This window comes from Alnus glutinosa, chromosome 9 (assembly GCF_958979055.1).
Source record: "Alnus glutinosa chromosome 9, dhAlnGlut1.1, whole genome shotgun sequence".
Classification (NCBI taxonomy): Eukaryota; Viridiplantae; Streptophyta; class Magnoliopsida; order Fagales; family Betulaceae; genus Alnus; species Alnus glutinosa.
In genome coordinates, this window is record NC_084894.1 from 4,649,013 (window position 1) to 4,675,741 (window position 26,729).

The 26,729-nt window shown below is 36.4% G+C and overlaps 4 protein-coding genes across 5 annotated transcripts; 3 read left to right on the forward strand and 1 right to left on the reverse strand.

The window, feature by feature from the left end:
- Positions 1-5,194: 5,194 nt before the first annotated feature.
- Positions 5,195-6,486, reverse strand: LOC133877800 (protein PHLOEM PROTEIN 2-LIKE A1-like). The gene is made up of 3 exons (XM_062316214.1): positions 6,240-6,486; positions 5,911-6,026; positions 5,195-5,817 (listed from the first exon to the last, which is right to left on the reverse strand). Exons 1-3 carry the CDS (start codon positions 6,309-6,311, stop codon positions 5,439-5,441), a joined length of 567 nt encoding a protein of 188 aa, XP_062172198.1. The 5' UTR covers positions 6,312-6,486; the 3' UTR covers positions 5,195-5,438.
- Positions 6,487-9,329: 2,843 nt separating this feature from the next.
- LOC133877076 (putative disease resistance protein RGA3) lies at positions 9,330-13,716 on the forward strand. Its single transcript, XM_062315310.1, has 3 exons — positions 9,330-13,095; positions 13,184-13,259; positions 13,350-13,716. Exons 1-2 carry the CDS (start codon positions 9,621-9,623, stop codon positions 13,228-13,230), a joined length of 3,522 nt encoding a protein of 1,173 aa, XP_062171294.1. The 5' UTR covers positions 9,330-9,620; the 3' UTR covers positions 13,231-13,259; positions 13,350-13,716.
- Positions 13,717-17,832: 4,116 nt separating this feature from the next.
- Positions 17,833-22,359, forward strand: LOC133878012 (putative disease resistance protein RGA3). 2 transcript variants are annotated; one of them, XM_062316491.1, is made up of 3 exons: positions 17,833-21,386; positions 21,589-21,724; positions 21,809-22,359. In XM_062316491.1, exons 1-3 carry the CDS (start codon positions 18,473-18,475, stop codon positions 22,179-22,181), a joined length of 3,423 nt encoding a protein of 1,140 aa, XP_062172475.1. In that variant the 5' UTR covers positions 17,833-18,472; the 3' UTR covers positions 22,182-22,359. The 2 variants fall into 2 exon arrangements, with proteins under 2 accessions (XP_062172475.1, XP_062172476.1); XM_062316492.1 differs by having other exon boundaries at positions 21,619-21,724.
- Positions 22,360-23,407: 1,048 nt separating this feature from the next.
- On the forward strand, positions 23,408-26,287 carry LOC133877845 (pentatricopeptide repeat-containing protein At1g62350). Its single transcript, XM_062316275.1, has 2 exons — positions 23,408-23,893; positions 25,555-26,287. Exons 1-2 carry the CDS (start codon positions 23,507-23,509, stop codon positions 25,969-25,971), a joined length of 804 nt encoding a protein of 267 aa, XP_062172259.1. The 5' UTR covers positions 23,408-23,506; the 3' UTR covers positions 25,972-26,287.
- Positions 26,288-26,729: the final 442 nt, after the last annotated feature.

Genomic DNA, 26,729 nt, shown 5'->3' on the forward strand with positions numbered 1-26,729 from the left:
CGACGTAAAATGTTTTTCGTCGTAAAATATTTTTAAGAAAATCATTTTTCAAAAAAAATATTTTCCGCCGAAAACATTTTTCGGTGTTTGGCATGTATAGAAAATCACAAATATTTTTTATATTTTCATTCAATCATATTAATTTATAAAAATCAATTTTTATTCACAACATAAAATAATATAAAAATCATTGGTGACAAGATTTCGTCATTGATAAGTAGGATTCCGGCGATAAAGGCCGAAATCTGGTGGTTGGATGTTGTTGGATTCCAGCACCAGCCAGATTTCGGTGGTGGTTGACTGCTTGAGCGTGAAGGTTGATTGCTTCGTTTAAAAGAAGGTGGAATGCGTCTGTCGTCAGGGAAAAATAATTTACGCTTTTAAAAATCGTATATCATTTTTTGAATTTTACTAAGTATTTTTTGTCAAACGGAAATCATTTTCAAGTTGATTATTATTTTCGTCCTCACCAAACACCGAAAAATATCGAAATCATTTTTCAGAAAACATTTTACGTCAAAATAAACAGAACATTACTAGGTGAAATTGTAGTGATTTTATGAAAGTTTCCAATTGATTAGTAGCGATTTTCTTGGGTCGTTACACTCACAAAGCTATTTGTGAAACCCCAAAATCACCATTTTTTTTTCTAAAAAAAAAATTATGTTTCTAATGTTTTTTGTATTTTCTTCTAAATATTTTACAAGGGTATTTTTGTCACTTTTTGTACAGAGGGGTACATTGTAATTTATTGGTAGTTTGGGAGTGACGTTGCTTTAATTGAAAGCTTTGTTTTGGGGAAAAGTACACATAACCCCCTCAAACTACCACTCAATTATCAATGTACCACATAAACTACAAGTTGTGTTAATGTCCCCCCTTAAACTACCAAAAAATGTCAATGTCCCCCCTAATACCAACAAAAAGACAAAAATGACCTTAATTTTTTTTTAAATAAGGCAAAAATGTCCTCATAAATTCAAAAAATTAAAACTAAAACTAAAAATAAAAAACTAAATAAAAAACGAAAAATAATAATAATAATAATAAAAAGAACAGTTTTTTTTTTTAATTTTTTTTTTAAAAAAAGCAAACAAAAAATAACTGAAATTTATTTATTTTTTTAAAAATAAAACAAATGAAAAAAAAACCAGTTTTTATTAATTAAAAAACGAAAAAGAACATTTTTTTTTTAAAGAAAAAAAAAACAAAAAATAACTTAAATTTATTATTATTTTTTTAAATAAAAAAAAACGAAAAAAACCAGTTTTTATTAAATTAAAAAAACGAAAAGGAACGATTTTTTTTTAAAGAAAAAAAAAACTGAAAATTATTATTATTTTAAAATAAATAAATAAATAAATAACATTTTTAATTTTTTATTATTTTTTTTGGAATAAATTTTTGTTATTTGATAGTTTTTTAATAATTTTTTTGAGTTTTTATTTTATTTTAATAATTTTATGAAGGGCATTTTTGTCATTAGGGGGATATTGACATTTTTTTGGTAGTTTAAGAGGGAACATTGACACAATTGGTAGTTTGGGAGGTACATTGACAATGAGGTAGTAGTTTGAGGGGGTTATGTGTACTTTTCTCTTTGTTTTGTTTTGTTTTGTATTTTTTTTTTAGTGGAAGGGAGACATTGCAAATTGCTAACTTGAAAGATGTATGTTTACTTTTTGTCAAAATTTTAGCACCTTCCAAAATTTTAACACCCTCTAATTATATGATGATATGTGTCGACAAATTTTAAAAAGTAGTAGGTCTAACATTTTTCCTAAGGTTAATACGGGCAATAATGTTCTTACATCGCCTCTCTTGAAAATCTCAATTACCTCAAATAACAATTTTTTTTTTTTTTTACTTAACTAAAATTAAATTTTCCCCTTTCCTCTCAAAACCAACTAAATGTTCATAAATCCTAAGTAATGATGATGCCCACATTAATTTATCATTTGGGTAACAGCAGTACGTTTTTATTTTTTATGACTGTAAGAGAAGGGGAGAGGGGAATGAGGATTGAACTAATGAACTCCGTTTTATGAACCGTAGTCTCCAGCCGATCGAGCTACCAATTTGGAGTCATAGTATAATACATTTTTAATCCCTGAGACAATGAGAGTTAAGTAAAATTCTTGGCCGAAGAGTTCTTGGTCATCTTCTTAATCATATATCAACCATTCATCTAATTGTATTGTTGGTCCCTAGAGTTGGTCATAACTATTTTTTACTCCCTGTGGTTCAAAAGTTCATGGAAGGTATTCGTAATAAACAATAATTACAAATCATTCTTTGGACCAATTTTCATTTATTAGGTTAACAGATTGCATTAGTCAGCCACGTCACATCCAATAAGAAGCCGACACATGTCCATTACAATAATAATAATAAAAACCTAATAAAAATAAAAATTTTGTTTTTTTTTTTAAAAAATAAAACAAAGAAAAAAAAACCAAAACAAAGGGGTGGCTACCGCCCTTTGTATTTTTTTTATTTTAAAAAAACAAATATATATATATATATATATATATATATATATATATATATATATATATATATATATATATATATATATATATATATATATATTAATTTTTATTAGATTTTATATTTTTTTATTGTAATGAACACGTGTCAGTTTTCTATTGGGTTTGATTTGACTAACTAACAGAATCTGTTAACTTTTGGATGGAAAATATGTTTAGGTGTATATGTATATATATATATATATATAGCACGTTAACAAAGAAAAGTCGATGATCTTGTCCACACGTTTTACAAAAGGAATGAGGATTGAAATTTAACTCTTCTTACTCTTATTCTTGTTGGTTTCATAATATGAAATACTCAGCCACCTGCCCTACGCGGGCATGCCTTGGTCGGCGTTGTTGGCATGATCAACCATGTCTCTTAGACTTGACTAAAAATTGGGACAAGAAACTTCTATGGGAAGGACCCACTGGCAATGGGATATGTTACTTGCACATAATTTGTAACAATCCAAAGAAAAAGCGATAGTTATATCTGCGCTATTACTTTAAAATGACAAGTCACTTTGAAGCTTTCCTTAGAATCCATTATAAAGTTCAGTCTCACCTAATACTAGGCAATGTGAGACTTAATTAGCACTCACGACTATCTTTATAAACCACCCACTCTATGTAAGCTACTCTATGGGACTGTAGTGTTACAAACTCTCTCTCTTAAACTTCTGAAGTCTTCGTCAGGGTCACATCATGTAGCACTCCAGTATCACATGGCCTAGCGTTATTAGGTAGCTCTGATACCATTTGTAACAACCCAAGGAAAAGCGCTAGCCACATCTGCGCTATTACCCCAAAATGACTAGTCAATTTGAAGTTTTTCTTAAAATCCATTATAAAGTCCAGTCTCACCTAATAACTAAGCAATGTGGGACTTAACACTTATGACTATCTTTATAAACCATGTACACACCCACTCTATGTGAGCTACTTATCTTCCCAATATGGGACTGTGGTGTTACATATAATTAATTTGTGTACAAATTGTATACACTATCTTTTTTGGGAGTGTTTTGTTTAGTCACTTTTTAAACTGAGAAATGATATTTATACATCTCACGTACATTTCTTTTCTAAATTAACCATTGGATTTGTAGGATCCAAAAGACCCACATGTAGGTCTTATAGAACCAATGGTTGATTTATAAACCATTTTTCGGTGTTTGGCTTGTACAAAAAATCACAAATATGTTTTATATTTTTATTCAATTATATTAACTTATAAAAATCAATTTTTATTCACAAAATAAAATACATTAATGTAAAATAATATAAAAATCATTGGTGATGAGATTTTGTTACTGACAAAACGGATTCTAGCCACTTTCATCGGATTCCAGTTACTGTTCCTGGATTTCGGCCTTTATCGCTAGAATCTGGCCATTTTTGCCAGAAGCCGGCCATTCTGGCAAGATCCTGGCTAGATGGTTGGAATCAAATCATTCTGGTTGCTAGAATCTGGGTCGGTCGGATTTTGGCGAAGGTGGTCGGAATCCGGCGACAGTGATCGGATATTGTCGGATTCCGACAACCGAATTTCGGCACCGGCTTGATTCCAGTGGTGGTTGACTACTTGAGCGTGAAGGTTGATTGCTATGTTTAAAAGATGGTCGAATACGTCTGCTGTCTGGGAAAAATAATTTACGCTTTTAAAAAGCGTAAATCATTTTTCGAAATTTACTAAGCATTTTTTGTCAATCGAAAATCATTTTCAAGTTAACTATTCAAACACCGAAAAATGTCGAAATCAGTTTTTAGAAAACATTTTATGCCAAAATAAACGGAGCATTACTAGGTGAAACTATAGTGATTTTATGAAAGTTTCAAATTGATTAGTAGCGGTTTTCTTGGGTTGTTACACTCATAAAGCTATTTGTGAAACCCCAAAAAATCACCTTTTTTTTTTTTTTTTTTTTTTCTAAAAAAATTTTAAATTATGTTTTTAATTTTTTTGTATTTTTTTTTCTAAATATTTTATGAGGGTATTTTTATCATTTTTTGTATAAAGGGGTACATTGTAATTTATTGGTAGTTTAGGAAGGACATTGCTAGAATGGAAAGTTTTGTTTTTTTTTTTGGGTTCTTTTGGGTTGTGGGGGACATTGCAAATTGCTAACTTGAAAGATGTATGTTTACTTTTTTCAAAATTTTAGCACCTTTCAAAATTTTAACACCCTCTAATTATATGATGATATGTGTCAATAAATTTTAAAAAGTGGTAGGTCTCGAAGGTTAATACGAGCAATAATGTTCTCACATCGCCTCTCTTGAAAATCTCAATTACCTCAAATAATAATAATTTTTAATTTTTTTTAATTTTTTTTTTAACTTAACTAACATTAAATTTTCCCCCCTCCTCTCAAAACCAACTAAATGTTCATAAATCCTAAGTAATAATGATGATGCCCACATTAATTTACCATTAGGGTAGCAACAGTACATTTTTGTTTTATATAACTGTAAGGGGAGGAGAGATTAGGGGAATGAGGATTGAACTAATAGACTCCGCTTTATGAGCCGTAATCTCTAGTCGATTGAGCTACCAATTTAAAGTCATAATATAATACATTTTTAATCCCCGAGACAATGAGAGTTGAGTAAAATTCTTGGCTGAAGAGTTATTGTTCATCTCCTTCCTTAATCATATATCAACCGTTCACCTTAATAATTTGCATAAAGCTTTATTAACGTACATATTCCAAAAACATTGTGGTTGTAGGCATGCATCTTCCTTTTCATTTCTATCTGCATATATATAATCTTATGAAAAATATGCTAATCTTATTGTTTGGAAATGTAATCTTACATACAAGCATATATGGATTATGATCATCAGCGCACATGTCTCATGTTAATTAAAAACGATGGACATTTTATTCGAGTGATCAATATTCACCGAGTCGTCGTCTGTTTTGGCCTAACGACGGCTCCTTTAATTATGAGTCCGTTTTTCCAATGTCCTCCATGCTGATAAATATCGAAGCACACTTCTCCCGATCCTCCATTCTCGGTCTGGAAGTTGCCGACGTTGAGCTCTATCCATTGTTTTCTAGGCTTCTCCGAAAGGCTTAATTGGCGTTCTTGAGTTCTTCCATCTGGGAGTGAAAGTTTAAGTACGATAGGGAGTTCCCACCCAGAGGCCCCATTTGTCAACTTGACTAAATACACAATTTCATAGACAACTTTTGGCGACAGCTCTGACATGTTCAGTTTTCCTCTCACGTCCAGCCAACAAACATGCGACAGTTTTGCTACTTCAATGTTTTCCTCACTGCAAGTTAATTAATACAAGAATTAGAATTTCAGCAGAGAAGATCGCGTGTGATATCATGCAAATACAAATTAAGTACGTTCATGGCCTCACCTTGTTTCCTTGAAACAATTCCAAATCCAGTGTTCTTTATTACCCCAAGTGATATAGAGTGACCTTGCGTACAACATGAAGCAAGAATGGCCAGTCTTCTCATCAGCCCATTTCTTCTGCATAATTAATTATTGAAATAGAAGATAAAAATCAGCTTAATCTCTCTAGTCTCAAATAGAAACGGTGAAGGGCCAAGGTATTATTGTTGGCCTTTCCTTGTACCCCATGAATGGCCCCTTGGTAATGAAGTCTTGCTATTAAAAAAAAGAAAAAGAAAAAGAAATATATATATATATATATATATATATATATATATGTAACCGACCGACCTTCCTTTTGTGCTCTAGGAAAATTTCTCCAGAGTGTGCTTCCTTAAGATCTGTTGACGCCCTCATCGCCATTTCTTTCTCCAGAGTGTTTGCACTGGATTCTCACTTCTTCAATCTTCCACTTTTGGCGTTTATAACTAGCTTTTTCTCTGGGCAGCCGTTTATATATGCAGTATTCCACACGATTATTTTTTTCCTCGCTCGCCGGGGCTGATACTCTGTGGGATCGTGGAAGGTACCGATCGGTAAGATTCCTTCCGTTTTGGTCTTAAATCTGATTCTGAGTTAAATTTCAATCGTCAACTATCATTTTCGATCTAAAACGTGTGGACCAGGTCCGTGTTCTTTGGTTGGCACGCGGTGAACTCTCATTGCCCTCGTTTGCGTTAGTTATTTTTTTTATTGGGTTAAGTACTTTTTGGCTTGGAGGCCAGTTTCAGGGTGGTTTGACCACCCGAGGGGCTAAAATCTATGTTTTTTATTTTATTTTTTTTTAATTTTAACTTTCATTTTATTTTATTTTTTAATTTTTTAATTTTTTTTTCCTTTGATTTTTAGGATAGCCGAACAACTCCCATACGGAAACTCCCTAATGAATTATAAGTTAGATTTTTTAAAAAATAACTGAAATTTTCTTTCAAACTGGCAATCTTATTTATAATAATTTATTTTTGGGGAAAAATACAAATATCCTTAAACTACTACTAAATTGTCAATGTCTCCTCTCAAACTACCAAAAAATATCAAAGATTCATGCATGGGTAGTTTGAAAGGATTACGTGCACTTTTCTTTTATTTTTGCATAAAAAAGAATTTTCCTTTAAAGATATGATATATTGTCATTTCAAAACATAATTTTTGACTATTTTTGACCATGTGACAACTTTTACTTTTACTTTTATTTACTTTTTTTTTTTTTTTTATGAGACCCAGTTTTTATTTTTTGTTTTTTTATAAATTTTTGTTATTTTAAATTTTTTAATAATTTTTTAGTTTTTTTTTTTTTTTTTAATAGATATAACACAAAATCTCATATTTCATTGGATGCTTCCTATAGAAGTTTCTTCTCCCAAGTTTTAGACCAAGTCAACGAGACAGGGCTGATCAAGCCAACAGCGCCGAGCAAGGCATGCCGCGTAGGGCAGGTGGCTCTGATCATGTCATAGTATAAGGGATAAGAAGACTTTGACTAATCGAAGTTAGGACTTAGTGGGATCGTGGAAGGTACTGATCAGTAAGATTCCTTCCGTTTTCGTCTTAAATATTTCAATCCTCAACGTTCATATTATAAAACATTAAAACCTGGGGACCAGGTACGTGTTGTTTGGTTGGCATGCGGTGAACTATGATCTTGTCTTTTCTAATAGCCCAAGTATTATTTATGATAAAAAAATAAAATATAAAAAATAAAAAATAAAAATTTAAAATCACATAAGGCTGTAATGTATTTATCATTTTTTATTTTATACGAGTAATACTATATATTACATTTTATACTACTAAAGTGTGTTAAATAGGCCATTTGATCGAAATATTTTCATAATACCATTGTCATGTGTCCGTGGTAGAGCCAGGATTTTGCTTTACGGGGAGCAAGATTAAAAATTAAAATTAAATAAAAATTAATTAAAAATATTAAAATATAACTAACGAAATAAATAAACAATTCAACAAAATTTAATTATTATTTAAAACTTATAAGTGTAACTTGCAATTTATTTTGTTTTCCTTCACGAGTTTTCATATTTCATAATTGCTAAAGGGTTAAATACTTTTTTTGATACTTGTGAATTAAAAACTCTATTTTTTGGTATATGGGTTTTGGAAAAAAAAGGAAATTGGTACTTCAGTTTATTTTTCTGTCAAATATTTAACGATCTGCTACGCATCAACTAATAAGGATTGACATGTGACACAATATAAAAAAAAAAAAAAATTAATTTAAAAATAAAAATATTAAAAACTTTAAAAAATTAAAAAAAAAAAATTGCCACCTCTTGGCCGGCCTTTAAAAAAAAAAAAATATATATATATATATATATATATATAGGTCACACTAAGGGCCATGGGTGCTTCGGCCAACTTTTTCCTCCATCCTTCGTTCTTTCTCAATCCCTCTTTCTACACGGCTATTCTACTCCTTTACGTTATAGTCCAATTAAACACAACAAAAACTTTAATTATCCCCTCCCCTCACTAAAGGATATTTTTTTTAGAGGATTTGAAAAGACATTCTAGTTTGTATTTTCGCTTTAATTAAATAACGGCTGAAAATCAAATCTAATAGGAAATACGCACAAGAATATATATTTTCAAATAATCTTTTAACATGGAAAAATAATATTTTGCCACTCAAATATACAACTATTTATTTTTTTTTTTATTTTTGAGGAAAAATATACAACTATTGATTTTTTTTTATTTAAAAAAATAAAAAATAAAAAACACAAAACCAAATCACAACCCATTTACATGATTTTGTAATTTTTTGTTTAATAAAAAAAAGTTAATATTTATTTTAAAATAAACGAGAACTCTTAGGAAAATTGAATTTCGATTAAAAAAAAAAATACAAATTTGGACATTAAAACAAACAATTACATCACCATCACCGTAGAGGGACAAACCCCCATATCGTATCGTCTTCAAGATTGAAGGTATACAAACGGAGTTCACGAAGGCTGAATAAAGAGAAGAAGTTAACTACCCTTTTGTTTTATTCTTTGTTATATTTAGTTAAAAATAAACTGTCACATTTAAGAATTTTTTTTACTGGGATAACTATATATATATATATGAGCTCTTTGAAGATATCCCAAGAAAAAAATAAAATAAAATAAAAATCCTCTTTGAAGATGTGACTTTCTAGAATTTAAAGACCCCATATTTCCTCAAAAGAGGACCCAAGAGACCGGGTAGCAAAAGAAAAAAATATAAAAGAAGGCAAGTGGGGCGGGAGGGAACGCGTCTTGGTACAGCGAAGAACGCGGCATTGGGACTGGAAAAACAGTGGGCGTGCAACAGGACTCCCATCCTCATCTATAATTAACTCATCACATTGGGTCTTTGGAGGTCCGATAAATTTAATTTAAAAAAGAAATATGCCAATTTTTAGTCCAAGTCTACGAGTCAAGGCTGATCAAGCAAACAGCGCCCACCAAGGCACGCCGCGTAGGGCAGGTGGCTGATCGTGTCATGCCATTAGTTGGCTTTGTTGTGGCAGTTCCTCGTCTCTTCTGTTGAATCTTCTCCGTTCAGATATAATTCATAAATAAAAGGAACAGCAGGAAACAAAGTACGTAACTCATCCTGCAGTAATCCTCACTGAACCAACACAAATATTTGCATTTCTTCTTCCTTGGTTTCATCAAAAACACATATATGGCGAACCCCTTATCAATCGTGACAAAACCTATTCTGGATGAGATCATTAAGACTACTTCCGACTTGATCAAGGAGACGTATTCTTCGGTCCGTGGCGTGAAGGAAGATGTAAAGAACCTCTCAAGTACGCTCAGTACCATCAAAGCTGTGCTTGAGGATGCGGAGAACAAGCAAGAGAACAACCCACAACTGAAAGATTGGCTCGGAAAGCTCAAGGAGGCAGCTTTTGATGCTGAGGACATACTGGAAACGTTTGCAACTGAAGCTTATCAGTGGAATAAGCAGCAGAGTGCGGTACGTAACCCCCTACCTTCTTTTGGTAAAGCATCCTCTAAATATGATACTGCACAGAAGATCAAAGATATTTCAAAAAGATTTGATGTAATTGCGGAAGAAAAAAACAAATTCCATCTCGCCATCCAAGTTAATGGTGGGAGGACTGAGACCCCAATCTACACTGGCTTTTTTGTGGATAAGTCTGATGTAGTTGGCAGGGAAGCTGATAAAGAAAGCATAACACATATGATGCTATCGAATGAATTCGATAAAGAAGGCGACGTTTCTGTGATTCCAATCATAGGGATGGGAGGCCTGGGCAAAACAACTCTTGCTCAACTTGTCTTCAACGACGAGACGGTAAGTGACCATTTCGAATCAAGAATGTGGGTCTGCGTTACAGCTGAGTTTGACTCCACAAGGATTCTTAAAGAAATGATACAATTTCATTCTAAGATGAAATTGGATGACAGCTCCATAAGCATCCTACAGGGTCGGCTTCTGGAATTCATAAGAGGACAACGTTTCTTACTTGTTCTAGATGATGTCTGGACTGAGGATATCTCAAAATGGGATTTCCTGAAGGGTCTCTTGAAACAAGGGGCAAAGGGAAGCAGAGTTTTGGTAACCAGTCGGAGTAGCAAGGTTGGGGAAATTACAGGCACTCAGCCTTCCTATAGTTTGCAATATTTGCCTGAAGACGAATGCTGGTCCTTATTTGCAAAGATTGCATTTGGGAATATTGGCACTTCTTTATCCAGCGAAACACGGAAAGACTTGGAAGATATTGGTAGAGAAATCGTTAGAAAGTGCCAAGGTCTCCCATTGGCTGTCAAGGCAATGGGAGGTATCCTGCGCAGCCACATTGATGTAAGCAAATGGCAGCAAATTCAAAGAAGTGAAATATGGGAGATAGAAGACCAGGACCCTGCAGCTGACAGGCTAAAAGTTATGGCTCTTCTAAAATTGAGCTATGACCACCTACCTGCTTATCTAAAGCGTTGTTTTGAGTACTGCTCCTTATTTCCCAAATCCCATGCGTTCTATAAGGAAGAGTTGGTCAAACTCTGGATAGCGCAAGGTTTTGTACAATCCAGGGGACGGGATACGATGGAGGAGGCTGGAATTGCATATTTCAGTGAGCTTTTTATAAGGTCCTTCTTTCAATCTTCAACCATTGACAACAAGGAGATATTCAGCATGCACGATCTTATCCATGACTTGGCTCAATCAATTTCAACCCCCAATTGCTGCCAGGTGAAGGGCAACGAGTTATACAGTTTCTCTGAACAATCTCGTCACGTGTCCTTGCTCGGTAAAGATGTCGAGCAGCCCATGTTGGAGATTGTCAATAATGCTAAGAAGCTGCGCACACTTCTACTGCCTAGTGGCCACTTGAAAATCTTTGGTCAAGCCCTTGACAAAGTGTTTCGTACGTTGCATTTCATACGCGGGTTGGATCTTAGTTCAAGCCAGATCTCGAAATTGCCCGACTCAATCGAAGAGTTGAAGCTGTTGCGCTACCTTGACCTCTCTAAAACAGACATCAGTGTCCTCCCCAACTCAATTTGCAATCTCTTCAATTTGCAAACATTGAAACTCTTGGGGTGCGCTTGGCTTTCTGCTTTGCCCAAGGACTTGGGGAATTTGGTTAATCTTCGACATCTTGAGCTCGATGATATGTTCTGGTTCAAGCTCTCCATGTTGCCACCAAATATGGGGAACTTAACCAGGCTGCACAATTTGCCCATATTTCAGGTTGGCCAGGAGGTTAATGGATATGGAATTAAACAATTGGACAAAATGGGGCATCTTTCAGGAACATTGCACATCTCAAAGCTAGAGAAGGCAGTTAATGCAGGAGACGCCAAGTTGAATGAGAAGAAGAGCCTTGACAAGTTGGTGTTTGAATGGAGTGACAGAGTTGTCAATACACAAGATGAAGCAACTGAAAACAGTCTACTCGAAGATCTACAACCTCACTCAAACATCAGAGAGCTCGAAATTATACGTTATAGAGGCAATGAATTTCCTGCTTGGATGAAAGAAGGGCGGCTCCAAAATTTAGTCAGTCTTACCTTGAATGGCTGCATCAAATGCAAAACCCTCACTCTAGGCCAGTTACCCAAGCTTCGAGGGCTCTACATTAAAGGTATGCAGGAGTTAGAGAAATGGACGGAGGTTGAAGAATGCCATTCTCTTTGCTCGCTAAAGCTTAGTAATTGTCCAGAGCTAAGGGAGTTGCCTAGCATCTTTCCAAATTTACAAGTCTTGAAGATCAAGAGCTGTAATTCCTTGAGGGCTCTTCCAGTGACCCCATTTTTGCATTTTCTAATACTCATTGACAATCTTATTCTGGAGGATTGGAATGAAGTAATGCTGCTGCTGCAAGCTGTTAATGATCAAGGCCAACATGAAATCAGGCGCCGTCTCCCTTTCATTGATTTGTTAGAACTGAAAGTAATAGGCTGCCCCAAGCTGCAGGCACTGCCAGAGATCTTCGCTCCACAAAAGCTGGTGATCAGTCGATGTGAGTTGCTGACTACTCTCCCACCACCACCCCACGCTGTACGTCTTCAGCATTTAGCACTGGATGGATGTCATGATGGAGCATTAGTGAGGGCAATACCAGATACCAGCTCCCTATACTCGTTGGTTGTTTCCAGCATCTCAAACATATCCTCACTTCCGAAATGGCCCCAACTTCCCGGGCTCAAGGCGTTGTTCATTCATGATTGCAAAGATCTGATGTCCTTGTCCAACGGAGAAGAAGGGTCGTCACTGCGAACCTTGACCTCTCTCAACCTACTTTCCATCCGGAATTGTCAAACGCTCGAGACACTAAATGAGGATCTACCCACTTCACTGGAGTGTTTGAGTATCGCATCATGCCCCCTTCTGAAGTCATTTTCACTGGAGAACCTCCCTTCACTCAAGGACCTTTACATGGAGGATTGCCCTATGCTCCAGTCATTGCCCGAGGATGGGCTTCCAAGCTCTCTTAAACACTTGCAAATCAAAACATGTCCCCTGTTAACTGAGCGATGCCAAAGGGAGGGTGGAGGAGGTCCAGATTGGCTGAAAATTGCGGAGATTCCTGACCTGGAGATTGATTCACATATAGTCGACGTCCCCTCAACATCAGTACCAAACCGCCACCGGCCAGTTTGGTATCGTCATTTTGTATGCTGTAGAGGTTAGTACTTAATTTTCTAATGCTTCTAACAAGAACATCTTAATGCCTCTCAAAATTATATAACAATGATAATTTTCATTTGTTGCAGGAATTGACACTAATGATATAGCCGGGGCAAACGAACGACCAAATTAATTCTCTTCATTTAATGCAAAGGCAAAAAGGTACGTATAAAATACATATAATTATCTCTTTTCCTGACTTTTGCACTTGCTGTGTATAACTGTGTGTTTGCTGCTTCAAAATGTATGCAGGACTAAATTCAAAAGTGAAGACGCTAGGTTGGTGGTGCCAGCAAAACCATCAGGTGAAATTATGCTATCCATGGTGAAAAGATTAAGAAACTGCAGCTCTGAATATTGGAAATTAAATCAAGTTTATTGGTGTACTTGTTTTAGTTGCTTTCTAATTAGGAGTTATTGGGTTCTAGTTTGGGTTTTTTTTCTTCTTCTTCTTTTTGATCAATGTATGTAGTTGCATGGTTTAATGTGGGTGTTAAGCACTTGTTGAGGGTTTTAATGTGGGAGAATTTGAGGCTGACTGGCTGTGATCTTGCCTCCATCATACCACAAATAAAGTGTCTTATGGGATTGAATAAAAATTTCATTTTTTATGTAACTATTCCACGGTGAATTGTGTTGGTTTTGTAAAAAGAATGTTTCTAATCCCTATGAAATATTAGCTATCAAGAAACTGAAATGGGAATTTATAATATCTGAAGCTCAGAAACTTCTTCTTCCAAATTGAAATATCCAGCGTAATTACTACTATAACCCAACATGATTGTTTATATAATGCTATGTTTGTTTCGACGCAAAATGTTTTTCGTCATAAAATATTTTTAACGAAATCATTTTTTAGGAAAATTATTTTTTCTGAAAATATTTTTCAGCGTTTGACTCGTACGAAAAAATCACCATATGCATAAAGCGGAATCCAGCGAACCAGATTCAGGCCAAACTGGTCGGAATATGACCAGTACGGGCAAAAAATTCAAAAAAGAAAGATGTCTTTGAATTGTTTGTAAAGAAAAATATCTTTGAATTTTTCAACCATGGATTTGAATTGGGTAAAGAAAATGAGAACATCAGATTTTTGAGTTAGAGGGAAAAGCCAAAAGTACATGCCGAAGTCATATGCCGAAGTCATCTACAATACATAGGAAATATTGTTTATTATTAGAAGATTAAAGAGGAGCAGGGCCCATACATCAAGAAATAAATGATTTAGAGGATCATTGGAAACAGACACAGATGCACCAAAATGAACTTTGTGCAATTTTCCTTGATGATCACAGGTAGGATAGAGTTGAATAGACTTCTGAGTTATCACAGGAAGACAATGCTTGGACAAAAGATGACGGACCAACAGAGGAGCAGGATGCTCGGGACGATTGTGCCATTAATCTATGGATACTCTCTCACCAATGAAGGCAATGCGGGCAGATTGGAGGGGAGAGCTTTGCAAATTAGGGGGGCCAAAACTAAAAAATAAAAAATAAAAAAATTAGGGAACACCTTGAGCCTTGGTGAGGCCAGGCCCCCCCAAGGCCTAAGGTGGCTCCGCCCCTGGCCACAGGTACAAGCTAACGCATAGAAGTGTTCTCACAATCTTTTCAGGATTTAGAGTAATTGTTATAAGTTGTTGTGCACGTACATCATTTTTAATCAAAGTATTGAAAGAATGATGACTCACGTAGTCCGTTCGGCATATGACACTACCTTACACTTACACCAACATATCAACTAAAAGCACTTCCTATTTATCATAATCAAGATAGATCGTTAAGGTTGACATGTTGTAGTTTAGATGGATTTTTCAGTTCCATTTATGACTACGAAAATCTATTATAAATTACAAGGACCTATGACTATGATGTTCTATGTGATAATCGCATTACTCACACCTTCGTCAAATACTCAAATACAATGTAACTTAGGGACCTTACATGTATATCTTATGAAATATTCAAATATATATGTATATGTAAAGCAATAATATATATGTCCAATGTTCAATATTATACAATTTCTAGAAAAGTAACATTAATGCAATTGAAGTTTTAGACATCAGTCTCAACAATACCCATGTACCAATATGTTCTCATAGAGAGAGAAGAAATGAAGGTTGTGAGAACAATTTTGTCCTACTGAGACCACATGGAGTAGGGGGTTGACAACGATGGCAGCAGATGTGGTCGTACTTCTGGGTGAAACAGGAAACTGGGGTGGTGGGGAAGTATCACCAATGACATAGCCATAAAGATTTTGAATTTAGATCCTGTTCCAAAGATTTTGGCCTTCTAAGAAAGGGACAATGATAGTGCACCATAGCTGTCATGAGTGAGTTTGTAGAGAAGGTGGGGAGGCTTGGGAAGTGGGGGGGGGGGGGGGGGGGGGGGGCGCTAAGGTGAAGGATAGGGGTGGGTATTGGTTTGGTAAGCGGTTAAGTCAGTTAATTTACCGACTTCGTTTCGACAAACTATATTTTCGAAAATATAGGTTAAGTCGGTTAATAGGCAGTCAATTAAATCGGTTAAATCGGTTAATATGGGTAATGAAATGACTCGTTTTTTATTTTGTTAAAGGAAAAAAAAAAAAAAAAAAGGGATCAAATGTTTCGTTCTTACTAAAACGACGTCGTTTCGTGTTTTATGTAAGTTCGGAAAAAAAAGAAGATCAAACGTTTTGTTCTTACTAAAACAGTAAAACGACGTCGTTTCATTTTATGTCGGTTTGGTTAATCGATCGGTTAAAAGGCAGTTCGATTCGGTAAGCTGGTTAAAATTTTAACCAAACCGACTACCGAACTGATCTGACTTTCGGAACAAAATTTTATACTGGCTACTGAACTGAAATTAGTCAGTAGGCGGTAGTCAGATAATTTGCCCACCCCTAAGAAGGAAGGAGGGCAGAAAAAGGAGACGTTTGTCTTTTAGGCTCTAATAGCATATAACGAGACAGAAAAATTATGTTTGCTATCACACTGAGGACTCGTTCCTCTGTTCCATTTATGATAGAAGCATTACAGACTACAAGAAAATAAAGCAAACTAACAAGTACAAGCTGAAAAGAAATACAAACAAGAAGCGTGTAAAGGAGAAAAGCAACAAATACAATCTAGAATAAAATACAAGCAGGAAACGTGTTCTGTATAGGAGACAAGGGAAACAAGTAAGTTTAGAGAGAACATGGTATGGTGTCTGCAGCTTTAACTTGTTTAGTAGCTGAATCTGAGTTAGTTGATGTAATAGCACAGGCATCAACAGAGCTCCAAACCAGCTTGAGAATCGAAACAGAGAGAAAAGAGCAACCCAAACAAAACTACCAGGCTAAACCAGAACAGAGAAAGAAATACTCCAAATTTCACAAAGAGACTTGTTCAACTCAGTATCTTTATACTTTCCTTTCCACAGCATCCTGGATCTCACCTCCCAATAAATCCTTTGCACTAATTTAACCTCCGAAACCAAAGGATTTCCAAATTTCACATCACACTTTATTGAGATAAAAGTTTCAAAGAACTCAAGAGACAATAGTTACAAGCATTCAAGAGACAAGAGTTACAAAATAATAATTAAATTTATTATTGTTAATGTAGAAGTAAAAGAGACTTGTAATGTTTAGGCTCTTTCTCTATAAAACTCTACAATCAAATGAATCAATAAAAGATGTAGCCAACAAAAAACGTTGACGTGCAGGTGCAGGCCATATACCGAACTACCTTAATTCTCTCTTTTATTTTCATCTCTTTCCTAAATGATGTGATCTTACACACCTTAATCTCCAAATGTGATATTTACAAAGGACAGCTATGTGGCTTTTTACTTGCCAATCTTTAATGCCCGTAGTGAATATCCTCCCACACATCAGGAACATTCAAACCGCTGCATCTATGGATATATAACAGCCCTCCATACCCTTTTACAGAAACAAAAGCCGAAAAAGAGGAAGTTTCACTCTAAATCTTTTTGGAATAACCTTGCTCTTATGTGGAGTATCATATTGAGAGGATGCAATTTGAACCGCACTCTGCCTCTTTTTCCAATGATGAGCTTCGATCTCCTGCAAAAGTTTCCCGTTCGTCTTCAGCAATGTCAAAAGTTGCCTCCTTCCTTGGGCTTCTTCTCCATAATTAAAAAAGTCGAAAGTAATCTTTATGTTCTCAACTTTAGTCAAGTCTAGAACGTTGTTATATTATAAGCCACAACCGGCGGCCTCAAACATTTTAAGATGGGGAAAAATTGCATCATTGTTTCTCTAATATACGTATCAAAGTGAATTTAGAGGTGTATGTATTTGGTTTGATTTATTAATAGTTTATTAGAGTTAAATTTCGTTAAAAAATTTGACAAATTTTGTTAGGTATCACGTTAGTGCCAATAAAATTATGAGACGTGACATTCTTAATAAAAAAATATAAAAAACTAAATAATTTTTTTTTAAAAAAAAAAAAAGAAAAAAAAAAAAGAAATGAAAAGGCAGCCACCCCTTTTCTTTTTTTTTTCTTTTTTTTTTTTTATCTAATAAAAAAAATACATCAAACCATTATAGAAAATATTATATATATATATTGTAAAATATTCAAATCTAAAAAAAAAAAAAAAAAAAAAAAGAAAAAAAGAAGAAAAGACTTTACTAAGAAGACTTTGACTGGTTTTTTTTTTTTTTTTTTTGGTATAAGAAGACTTTGACTGAAGTTGGGACGGGGAAACTTCGTTGGTTTTGTTGTGGGGCACACTCAGGGGCAGTTCCTCGTCTCCTTCTGTTCATTCTTCTACAGATAGAAAATTCATCCTGTAATCCTTACTCAGCTCAATACTTTTGCATTTCTTCTTCCTTGGTGCCATCAAAGAGCCATATATGGCGAACCCCACTTCACTCGTGGCAAAACCATTCTGGACGGGATCATTAAGACAGCTTTCGACTTGATCAAGGAGACATATTCTTCTATCCATGGCGTAAAGAAAGATGTAGAGCGCCTCTCAAGTAATCTCACTTCTATCAGAGGGGTGCTTGAAGATGCGGAGAACAAGCAAGGGACCAATCCACAACTGAAAGATTGGCTCGGAAAGCTCAAGGAGGCAGCTCTTGATGCTGAGGACATACTGGAAACTTTTGCTGCAGAAGCTTATCATCACAGGAAAAAGCGGCAGAGTGCGGTACGTAGATCATCCTCTAAATATGATACTGCAAATAAGATCAAGGATATTTCAAACAGATTTGATGAAATTGCTAAAGAAAAAGAACAATTCCATCTCGACATCCAAGTCTTCCAAGATAATGGCGTCAGGTCTGTGACCCCAAACTATACGGGCTTTTTTGTGGACAAGTCAGATGTAGTTGGTAGGGAGGTTGATAAAGAAAGAATAACACATATGATACTATCGAATGAATTCGATAAAGAAGGCGACGTTTCTGTGATTCCAATCATAGGGATGGGAGGCCTGGGCAAAACAACTCTTGCTCAGCTTGTCTTCAACGACGAGAGGGTAAGTGCCCATTTCGAATCAAGAATGTGGGTCTGTGTCACAGCTGAGTTTGACCTCACGAGGATTCTTAAAGAAATGATTCAATTTCATTCTAAGATGAAATTGGATGACAGCTCCACAAGCCACCTACAGTCCCGGCTTTTGGATTTCATGAGAGGACAATGTTTCTTACTTGTTCTAGATGATGTCTGGACCCAGGAATACGAAGAATGGGATTCCCTGCGAGTTCTCTTGAAACAGGGGGCAAAGGGTAGCAGAGTTTTGGTAACCAGTCGGATTACCACGGTTGGGAATGTTGTAGGCACTCAACCTTCTCATTGTTTGGATTATTTGCCTGAAGGTGAATGTTGGTCCTTGTTTGCAAAGATTGCATTTGGGAATATTGGCACTACTTTATCCAGCGAAACGCGGAGATACTTGGAAGATATTGGTAGAGAAATTGTTAGAAAGTGCCAAGGTCTCCCGTTGGCAGTCAAGGCAATGGGAGGTCTCTTGCGCGGTCACGTTGATGTAAGCATATGGAGGCAAATTCAAAGTAGTGAAATATGGGAAATAGAAGACAAGCTCAAAGTTATGGCTATTCTAAAATTGAGCTATGACCACCTGCCTGCTCATCTAAAGCCTTGTTTTGAGTACTGCTCCTTATTTCCTAAATCCAACGTGTTCTGTAAGACAGATTTGGTCAAACTCTGGATAGCGCAAGGATTTATACAATCCAATATTGGATATGATACGATGGAGGAGGCTGGAATTGCATATTTTAGTGAGCTTTTAATAAGGTCCTTCTTTCAACCTTCAAGCATTGACAACAATGAGATATTCAGCATGCACGATCTTATCCATGACTTGGCACAATCAATATCAAGCCCCAATTGCTGTCAGGTGAAGGACAGCAAGTTATGCAGTTTCTCTGAACAACCTCGTCATGTCTTCTTGCTCAGTAAAGATGTCGAGCAGCCCATGTTGGAGCCCATGTTGAAGATTGTCAATAATGCTACGAAGCTGCGCTCACTTCTACTGCCTAGTGGCCACTTGAAAAACTTTGGTCAAGCCCCTGACAATGTGTTTGTTAAATTGAAATACATACGTGTGTTGGATCTTAGTTCAAGCCAGATCTCGAAATTGCCCGACTCAATCGAAGAGTTGAAGCTGTTGCGCTACCTTGACCTCTCTAAAACAGAAATCAGTGACCTACCCAACTCAATTTGCAATCTCTTCAATTTGCAAACATTGAAACTCTTGGGGTGTGCTTGGCTTTCTGCTTTGCCCAAGGACTTGGGGAATTTGGTTAATCTTCGACATCTTGAGCTCGATGATATGTTCTGGTTCAAGCTCTCCATGTTGCCACCAAATATGGGGAACTTAACCAGTCTGCACAATTTGCCCGTGTTTCAGGTTGGCCACAAGAAAGAATATGGAATTGAACAATTGGGGAAAATGGCGTATCTTTCAGGAACGTTGCATATCTCAAAGCTGGAGAAGGCTGTTAATGCAGGAAACGCCAAGTTGAATGAGAAGAAGAGCCTTGACAAGTTGGTGTTTGAATGGAGTGACAGAGTTGACAAAACACAAGATGAAGCAACTGAAAACAGTGTACTCAAAGATCTACAACCTCACGCAAACCTCAAAGAGCTCCAAATTTTACACTATAGGGGCAATGAATTTCCTGCTTGGATGAATGAAGGGAGGCTCCAAAATTTAGTTAGTCTAACCTTGAATGGTTGCCTCAAATGCAAAAGCCTCGATCTAGGTGATCAGTTACCCAATCTTCGAGAGCTCTACATCAAAGGTATGCAGGAGTTAGAGAAATGGCCAGAGGTCGAATGCTATTCCCTTCGCCTGCTAAAGTTGAGTAATTGTCCCGAGCTAAGGGAGTTGCCTAACATCTTTCCAAATTTAGATTACATGAAGATTAAGAGCTGTAATTCCTTAAGGGCTCTTCCAGTGGTCCCATATTTGCAGATTCTAATACTTATCGACAATCTTATTCTGGAGGATTGGAATGAAGTAAATCTGGTGCTGGAAGATTATAATGATCGCAAACCCTCTTTGATTGAATTGTTAGAACTGAAAGTAATAAGCTGCCCCAAGCTGCAGGCACTGCCACTTATCTTCTCTCCAAAAAAGCTGGAGATCCGTGGGTGTGAGTTGCTGACCACTCTCCCACCACCACACCAGGCCCAGCGTCTTGAGCATTTAGTACTGGATGCATCTCATGATGGAGCATTAGTGAGGGCAATACCAGATCCCGGCTCTCTACACTCGTTGGTTATTTCCAGCATCTCAAACATATCCTCACTTCCGAAATGGCCCAAACTTCCAGGGCTCAAGGCGTTGTACATTCGTGATTGCAAAGATCTGGTGTCCTTGTCCGATGGAGAAGAAGGGTCATTGCGAACATTGACCTCTCTCAAACTACTTTCCATTAGAAATTGTCAAATGCTAGACACACTAAAAGAGGAGCTACCCAGTACGCTGGAGTATTTGATTATCCTATCATGCCCCATTCTGAAGTCATTTTCACTGAAGAACCTCCCTTCACTCAGGGACCTTTACATTGAGGACTGTCCTATGCTCCAGTCCTTGCCCGAGGATGGGCTTCCCAGCTCTCTTAAACATTTGCAAATCAAAACATGTCCCCTATTATCTGAGCGATGCCAAAAGGAGGGTGGAGGGGGTCCAGATTGGCCGAGAATTGCGGACATTTCTGACCTGGAGATTGATAATTCCCATATAGTCGTCCCCTCAACATCAGTACCAAACCGGCCAGTTTGGTATCATCATTTTCTATGCTGTAGAGGTTAGTACTTTCTACTTTTGCTAATTACTGGCACTTGTACCATATAATACATTCTAATCTAATATATATGTCAACTATATTATATATAAAAGCCTTAGAAAATAACAATTTGTATTTGAAGCTTACTCTATCTAATTTCTTTTGATGGAACTCAATCATCACAATATAGAATGATTAACATGCACTTCTCATATCTGCATAGCTTCTTTAACTTCATTGGAAAAAGAAACAGTGAGGAAGGCGCCAACAGATTTTTGCTTCACGGTATACGCAAGGTCACTCTATATCACTTGGGGTAATCGTGAAAACTGGAATTGGAATAGTTTCAAGGAAACAAGGTGAGGTCATGAACTTTGTATGTGCATATCACTCTTCTCTAGTGTCACCTCTGATGCAATTCCAACTCTTCTATTAACTTGCAGTGATGAAAACATTGAAGTCGTAGCAAAACTTTCTCATGTTTGTTGGCTGGACGTGAGAGGAAGATTGGATTTGTCAAAGCTCTCCCCAGAAGTTGTCTATGAAATTGTGTATGTGGTCAAGTTGACAGAGGGGGCTTCTGGGTGGGAACTCCCTATCCAACTTATACTTTCACTCCCAGATGGAAGAGGTCAAGAACGCCAAGTTAGCCTTTTAGAGAAGCCTAGAAGACAATGGATAGAGCTCAATGTAGGCAACTTCCAGAGGAAGAATGGAGAATTGGGAGAAGTGAGCTTCCTTATTTGTGAGCATGGAGGACATTGGAAACGCGGACTCATTATTAAAGGAGCCGTCATTAGGCCAAAACAGACTTGAATGCAAAAATGCTCGTTGTTTTTAACAAGAGGCATGTGCGCTTATGATAATAATCCATATTTGTTAGGTGTTCCCATATATTGGCTGTATTCGATTATTTGTTTGTTCACTGTTAGGTGCTTGGTGGAAGTGCCTCTATGTAAGATTAAATTTCCAAACAATAAGAATCATTAGCATATATATCGGCAGAAACAGCTTTGACGGAAGTAGAAACTAATGCTTTAACAGAAGGTAAACCAAAAGACTGCAATGCAGAAGTAGGTGTCTCGGCTATTTGCAGTAAATGGAATAAACCACCCTTCTCTCTACCTATTCCAATCATCTTCCAAAGTGTGCAAGTTCTGAATGAAACAGAAACCGGCAATAAAAATGAGGCAACATTTGATGTTATGGATGAGTTGGCTTGCAGCACACAAAGAACATTTGTAAGGATCAAATATTCTGAAAGTTGAACTGTGCCTATATGTGTAACCTTGCAAAATGACCATTACGTTATTAGGGGCGGAGCCAGCATCTGTCACTTGGGGAGGGGGGGTTAGATTGAAAAGAAAAAATTTGGATGGGCCAAAATTAGAAAGAAAAAAAAAATTAGGAGTAAATTTTTATTTATTTATTTATTTTTTTGGAAGAACTTTGGGGCTTAGGGGGCCAGGCCCCCCAACAGGATCTCAATTGGAGATGAGCTAGTCAGTTATTATTAGGGGTATTTTTGTAATTTCATATGGTATAAAATTACAAAAATACTCTTAATAATAACTGATCGGCTCTTCTTTAGTTCTTCTCAACTGGCCATATGAAATTACAAAAATACTCCTAACAATAACTGATCGGCTCCTCTTTGGTTCCTCTCAACTAAGGAGGATATGGTTCCAAACCCCAAGCTCTTTAGTAGCACCGCCCTTGATTATGTAATTTTACTCAATTTTAGAGACAACAACATGAACGCACCGAAGTTCACACTATTTGCAATTTATGTGGATACTGAATTTACAATCCACCGTAGAATCAGATATTCATTATGAAGTTAAAAAATGAGAGCAGTTTCGGATTTTTCAACTTTTCTAACAAAATGATCTAATTTGTTTTCTTTGCTTAGCTTAGAGAGTAACTAATCACTTTTTAAAATTTAGAGAGCTATTTGTCACCGTTAGAACCGCCAAAAAAAAAAAGAAAAGAAAAAAAAAAAAAGGCATTTATCCATTTTTATTTTTTATTCTCCTTTTATTTTTTTGGGCATGAATGCGGAGAACCACAGCAGTCCCAGGTTCGCAGAGAGAAGAGCCTGAGCACCGAGCAGCGAACAACTTCGTTCCTCAAACCTTTTAATGCTGCGTTACGCTCGAAATCTCCTCACAAAAACCTCATCCGCAACCACCGCGAGCGCAGCCTCCTCGCCCAATTTCCCCAAACGCTCTTTGCTTTCCGAAAACACTTTGTCAAAACACCACCACCAACAACAAAAGCTGCAACAAAATTGGTCTCGTCGATATGTCACCGGCTCGGCCTCGAGCCCGAGCCTGTCGATATGGAGAAGAAAGAAGGAGATGGGCAAGGAGGGTCTGATCGTGGCCAAAGAGCTCAAGAGGCTCCAGTCCCACCCGGTCCGCCTCGACCGGTTCATCCGGTCCCACGTGTCCCGCTTGCTCAAGTCCGATCTTGTCGCCGTTCTCGCCGAGTTCCAGAGACAAGAACAGGTCTTCCTCTGCATGAAGGTTCGTCATTTCTTTTCTCATTTTTGTTTATGTTGCTGAGAGAATGTTGGAAAAGAAAAGAAAGAAAGAAAGAATATATATATATATAAAATGGGTCTGTTTGGGTCCCCAGAAAGTTGAGGGAAATAAAATTTCCTGCTCTTTGGTTCTCGATTTCGTCATTCCTAAGTTTAGTTTCATATACGGTCTTTATTTGGCTCTAGATTGTAATGTTGAATTGCAGAAGGTTTGTTTGTTTTCACTGGAAATAAGTTTCTTGGATCATGATCCGTTTATGGAGAAAATATGGAATTTTGAAGGAGAGTAGTGGAAAGTTTAAGATTTTTGAAGATATTTTTTTCCCCCTGTTTGCATTATGAGAAGGTATGGGAAAGAAAAAGAAAAATGTTCGAATTTTGATTATCAATGAAAAGGTGTATGTTAGAAGCATTAAGAACTCAGTTGCTGTTCGAAAAGTTCTAATTAATTAGATTGGGATTCAAAGCCTCAAAGGGTGTTGCAAAAGTTTGAAGTGGTAGACAGTAATCCAAATCTGCAAGTCCCGCTGTTTAGTCCCTTTTTCTTCGGGGAAAGTGCCTCAAATAAATATAGGTTTAGATTAAGAAAATGTGGAAAAACCATAGATAGTTACTACCTCAAAATCTTAGCCTCTACTAAGTACGGCTAAGTTCAATTGTCGATTTAATTGATGACCTTATTAGCTTACTAGCTGATTCCTTATGTAGCATCCTGATCTCTGACTGCAAATTTTCTGGCGTTCTATGTGTACAAATATTAAGAAAGAATAACAGGTTGAATTCTTAGGTAGTGTGCTTATATTACTTATGTCTACCAGCAATCATTCTAATAAAAGCCATGGAGATATATACTCATCTAATCAATCCCTTACATGAGGTGTACTGTGCTAAGAACAAGTGCAGTGAGTTAATTGATGATATCTCACTTTCTTTAGTTTTGATATCTCTAACTCATAGGATTTGACATCTCATTGCTTTCTGATCGAGGAATGACCTTCCCTACAAGCACATTGTACAATTTCCATTGGGCGTATTTGCTGTATTTTCTTTTCTCTTTTAATAAGTAAATTAAATTTCAAAAAAGCGCGGAGAGGCGTAACCCAAAGTACACAAAATGTATACAGGAAACTCTAATCCATAGAGAAAGAATACAAATCTAAAAAATCAGAAAAAGTACAATTAGACATAGTAGGCAACGTAACTCTCCATGTAAACAAGGTTTATAGCACCAACTTCTTTAAATTGACCAAACCAGTCTCACAATCTTCAAAAGTGTTTGCATTCCGTTCCTTCCATAGATATCACCATCAAACACAAAGCAGAGTTCTTTTTTTTTTTTTTTTTTTTTTTCATTGTTGGTAAGTTATTGCATTGAACTCATGAATTCACCCTTCATCCCTTCTCTCTCTCTCTAATTGAGAGGAGATGCCATCTTAGCTAGTGCTTATTGGCTACTTGCTACTCTTTTTCCTTTTAAAGTTAATTTGATGGAAAAACATGAATTTTGACTCTTCCTCTGGTGTATATTTTCCCCATTGATATTGTACCTTCCCATCAGCTATGCTATTGTACAAAAGCAAAAGAAAAAGAACCAAAACAAAATGTGCAAAATGCTTGATTATCTTCCAATATTTTCCTTCTCAGTTATATGATGTGGTGCGCAAAGAAATTTGGTACCGGCCAGACATGTTCTTTTACAGGGACATGCTTATGATGCTTTCAAGAAACAAAAAGGTTGATGAAGTAAAGCGGGTTTGGGAAGACCTGAAGAGAGAGGAAGTTCTCTTTGATCAGCATACATTCGGAGACATTATCAGGGCCTTTTTAGATAGTGGGTTGCCCTTGGACGCAATGGACATATATGATGAAATGAGACAATCTCCTGATCCTCCAATCTCTTTGCCTTTTCGAGTGATATTGAAAGGGCTCCTTCCGTACCCAGAATTGAGAGAGAAGGTGAAAGATGACTTCTTGGAACTTTTTCCCCATATGATTGTGTATGACCCACCTGAAGACTTGTTTGAAGATCAAGATTGGAAAAGGGAGAAGGAAGATGATTAGATGGTGTTGCTGCTAATGTGCTCATTGCTCCATAGGAGACTACTCTTCCCTGGCTAGAAGCCTAGAAGCAAGTAGATGCCTGTGATAAGTTGATGCAGTTGCGGGTTACTTACCCATGGTTGATCTGCTCCTCAATGGTCTTCCAAGTTTGGAAGCTCGCTTTTCATGGCATGCACTGTGCATGTGGGGATTGAGTAGCCCTTATTGTCACTCCTCAGCATGATGTGTTTCATGTGATGCAATTTTGATTGGACTTGCTTGAAAAGATGATAATATTTTTGGTTGATGCATTTCTTGCAGATTTGCTTGTTCCTGACCTTTGGCTTTAGGTACTTGCCCTATGCTCCATAATTATCTTGAAGAAGTGGCTTGACGAATTTCTTGCCTTTTTTGGATTTCCTAAAAAATCAGTTGTGACAATATTTTGGGTTAGATGTTTTGACATAATATTGAAACTAATTCATAATATTCTTGAACTCTACGTATTTTTTTTTTTTTGGTTAAAACTTCTATCATATTTACACGTGAGAGTGTTAGAAGTATAAGAAGGCCTCTCCAATTACTCATTTGGAACAAACCATCAATTATTAAAATATGTATTGGACCCAAAAGTTCTGTTTTAGTTTCAATGAAGTCTTAAGTTTGATTTTAGTTTCAAATACCCTGAATTTTAATCGTATTACAAAACACTATCAAATACAAACCTAACACAACAATATCACAAGAACATCCTCCCTTGCTTTCACTCTCTCTTTCAT

Coding starts and splice junctions, on each gene's coding strand:
- LOC133877800 (XM_062316214.1), bottom strand. CDS start 6,311: ATGGCGATGAGGGCGTCAACAGATCTTAAGGAAGCACACTCTGGAGAA. Junction 6,027..6,239: donor TCCTAGAGCACAAAAGGAAG/GTCGGTCGGTTA, acceptor TTAATTATGCAG/AAGAAATGGGCTGATGAGAA. Junction 5,818..5,910: donor AATTGTTTCAAGGAAACAAG/GTGAGGCCATGA, acceptor ATTAACTTGCAG/TGAGGAAAACATTGAAGTAG.
- LOC133877076 (XM_062315310.1), top strand. CDS start 9,621: ATGGCGAACCCCTTATCAATCGTGACAAAACCTATTCTGGATGAGATC. Junction 13,096..13,183: donor TCATTTTGTATGCTGTAGAG/GTTAGTACTTAA, acceptor CATTTGTTGCAG/GAATTGACACTAATGATATA.
- LOC133878012 (XM_062316491.1), top strand. CDS start 18,473: ATGATACTATCGAATGAATTCGATAAAGAAGGCGACGTTTCTGTGATT. Junction 21,387..21,588: donor TCATTTTCTATGCTGTAGAG/GTTAGTACTTTC, acceptor ATATCTGCATAG/CTTCTTTAACTTCATTGGAA. Junction 21,725..21,808: donor AATAGTTTCAAGGAAACAAG/GTGAGGTCATGA, acceptor ATTAACTTGCAG/TGATGAAAACATTGAAGTCG.
- LOC133877845 (XM_062316275.1), top strand. CDS start 23,507: ATGCTGCGTTACGCTCGAAATCTCCTCACAAAAACCTCATCCGCAACC. Junction 23,894..25,554: donor AGGTCTTCCTCTGCATGAAG/GTTCGTCATTTC, acceptor TTTCCTTCTCAG/TTATATGATGTGGTGCGCAA.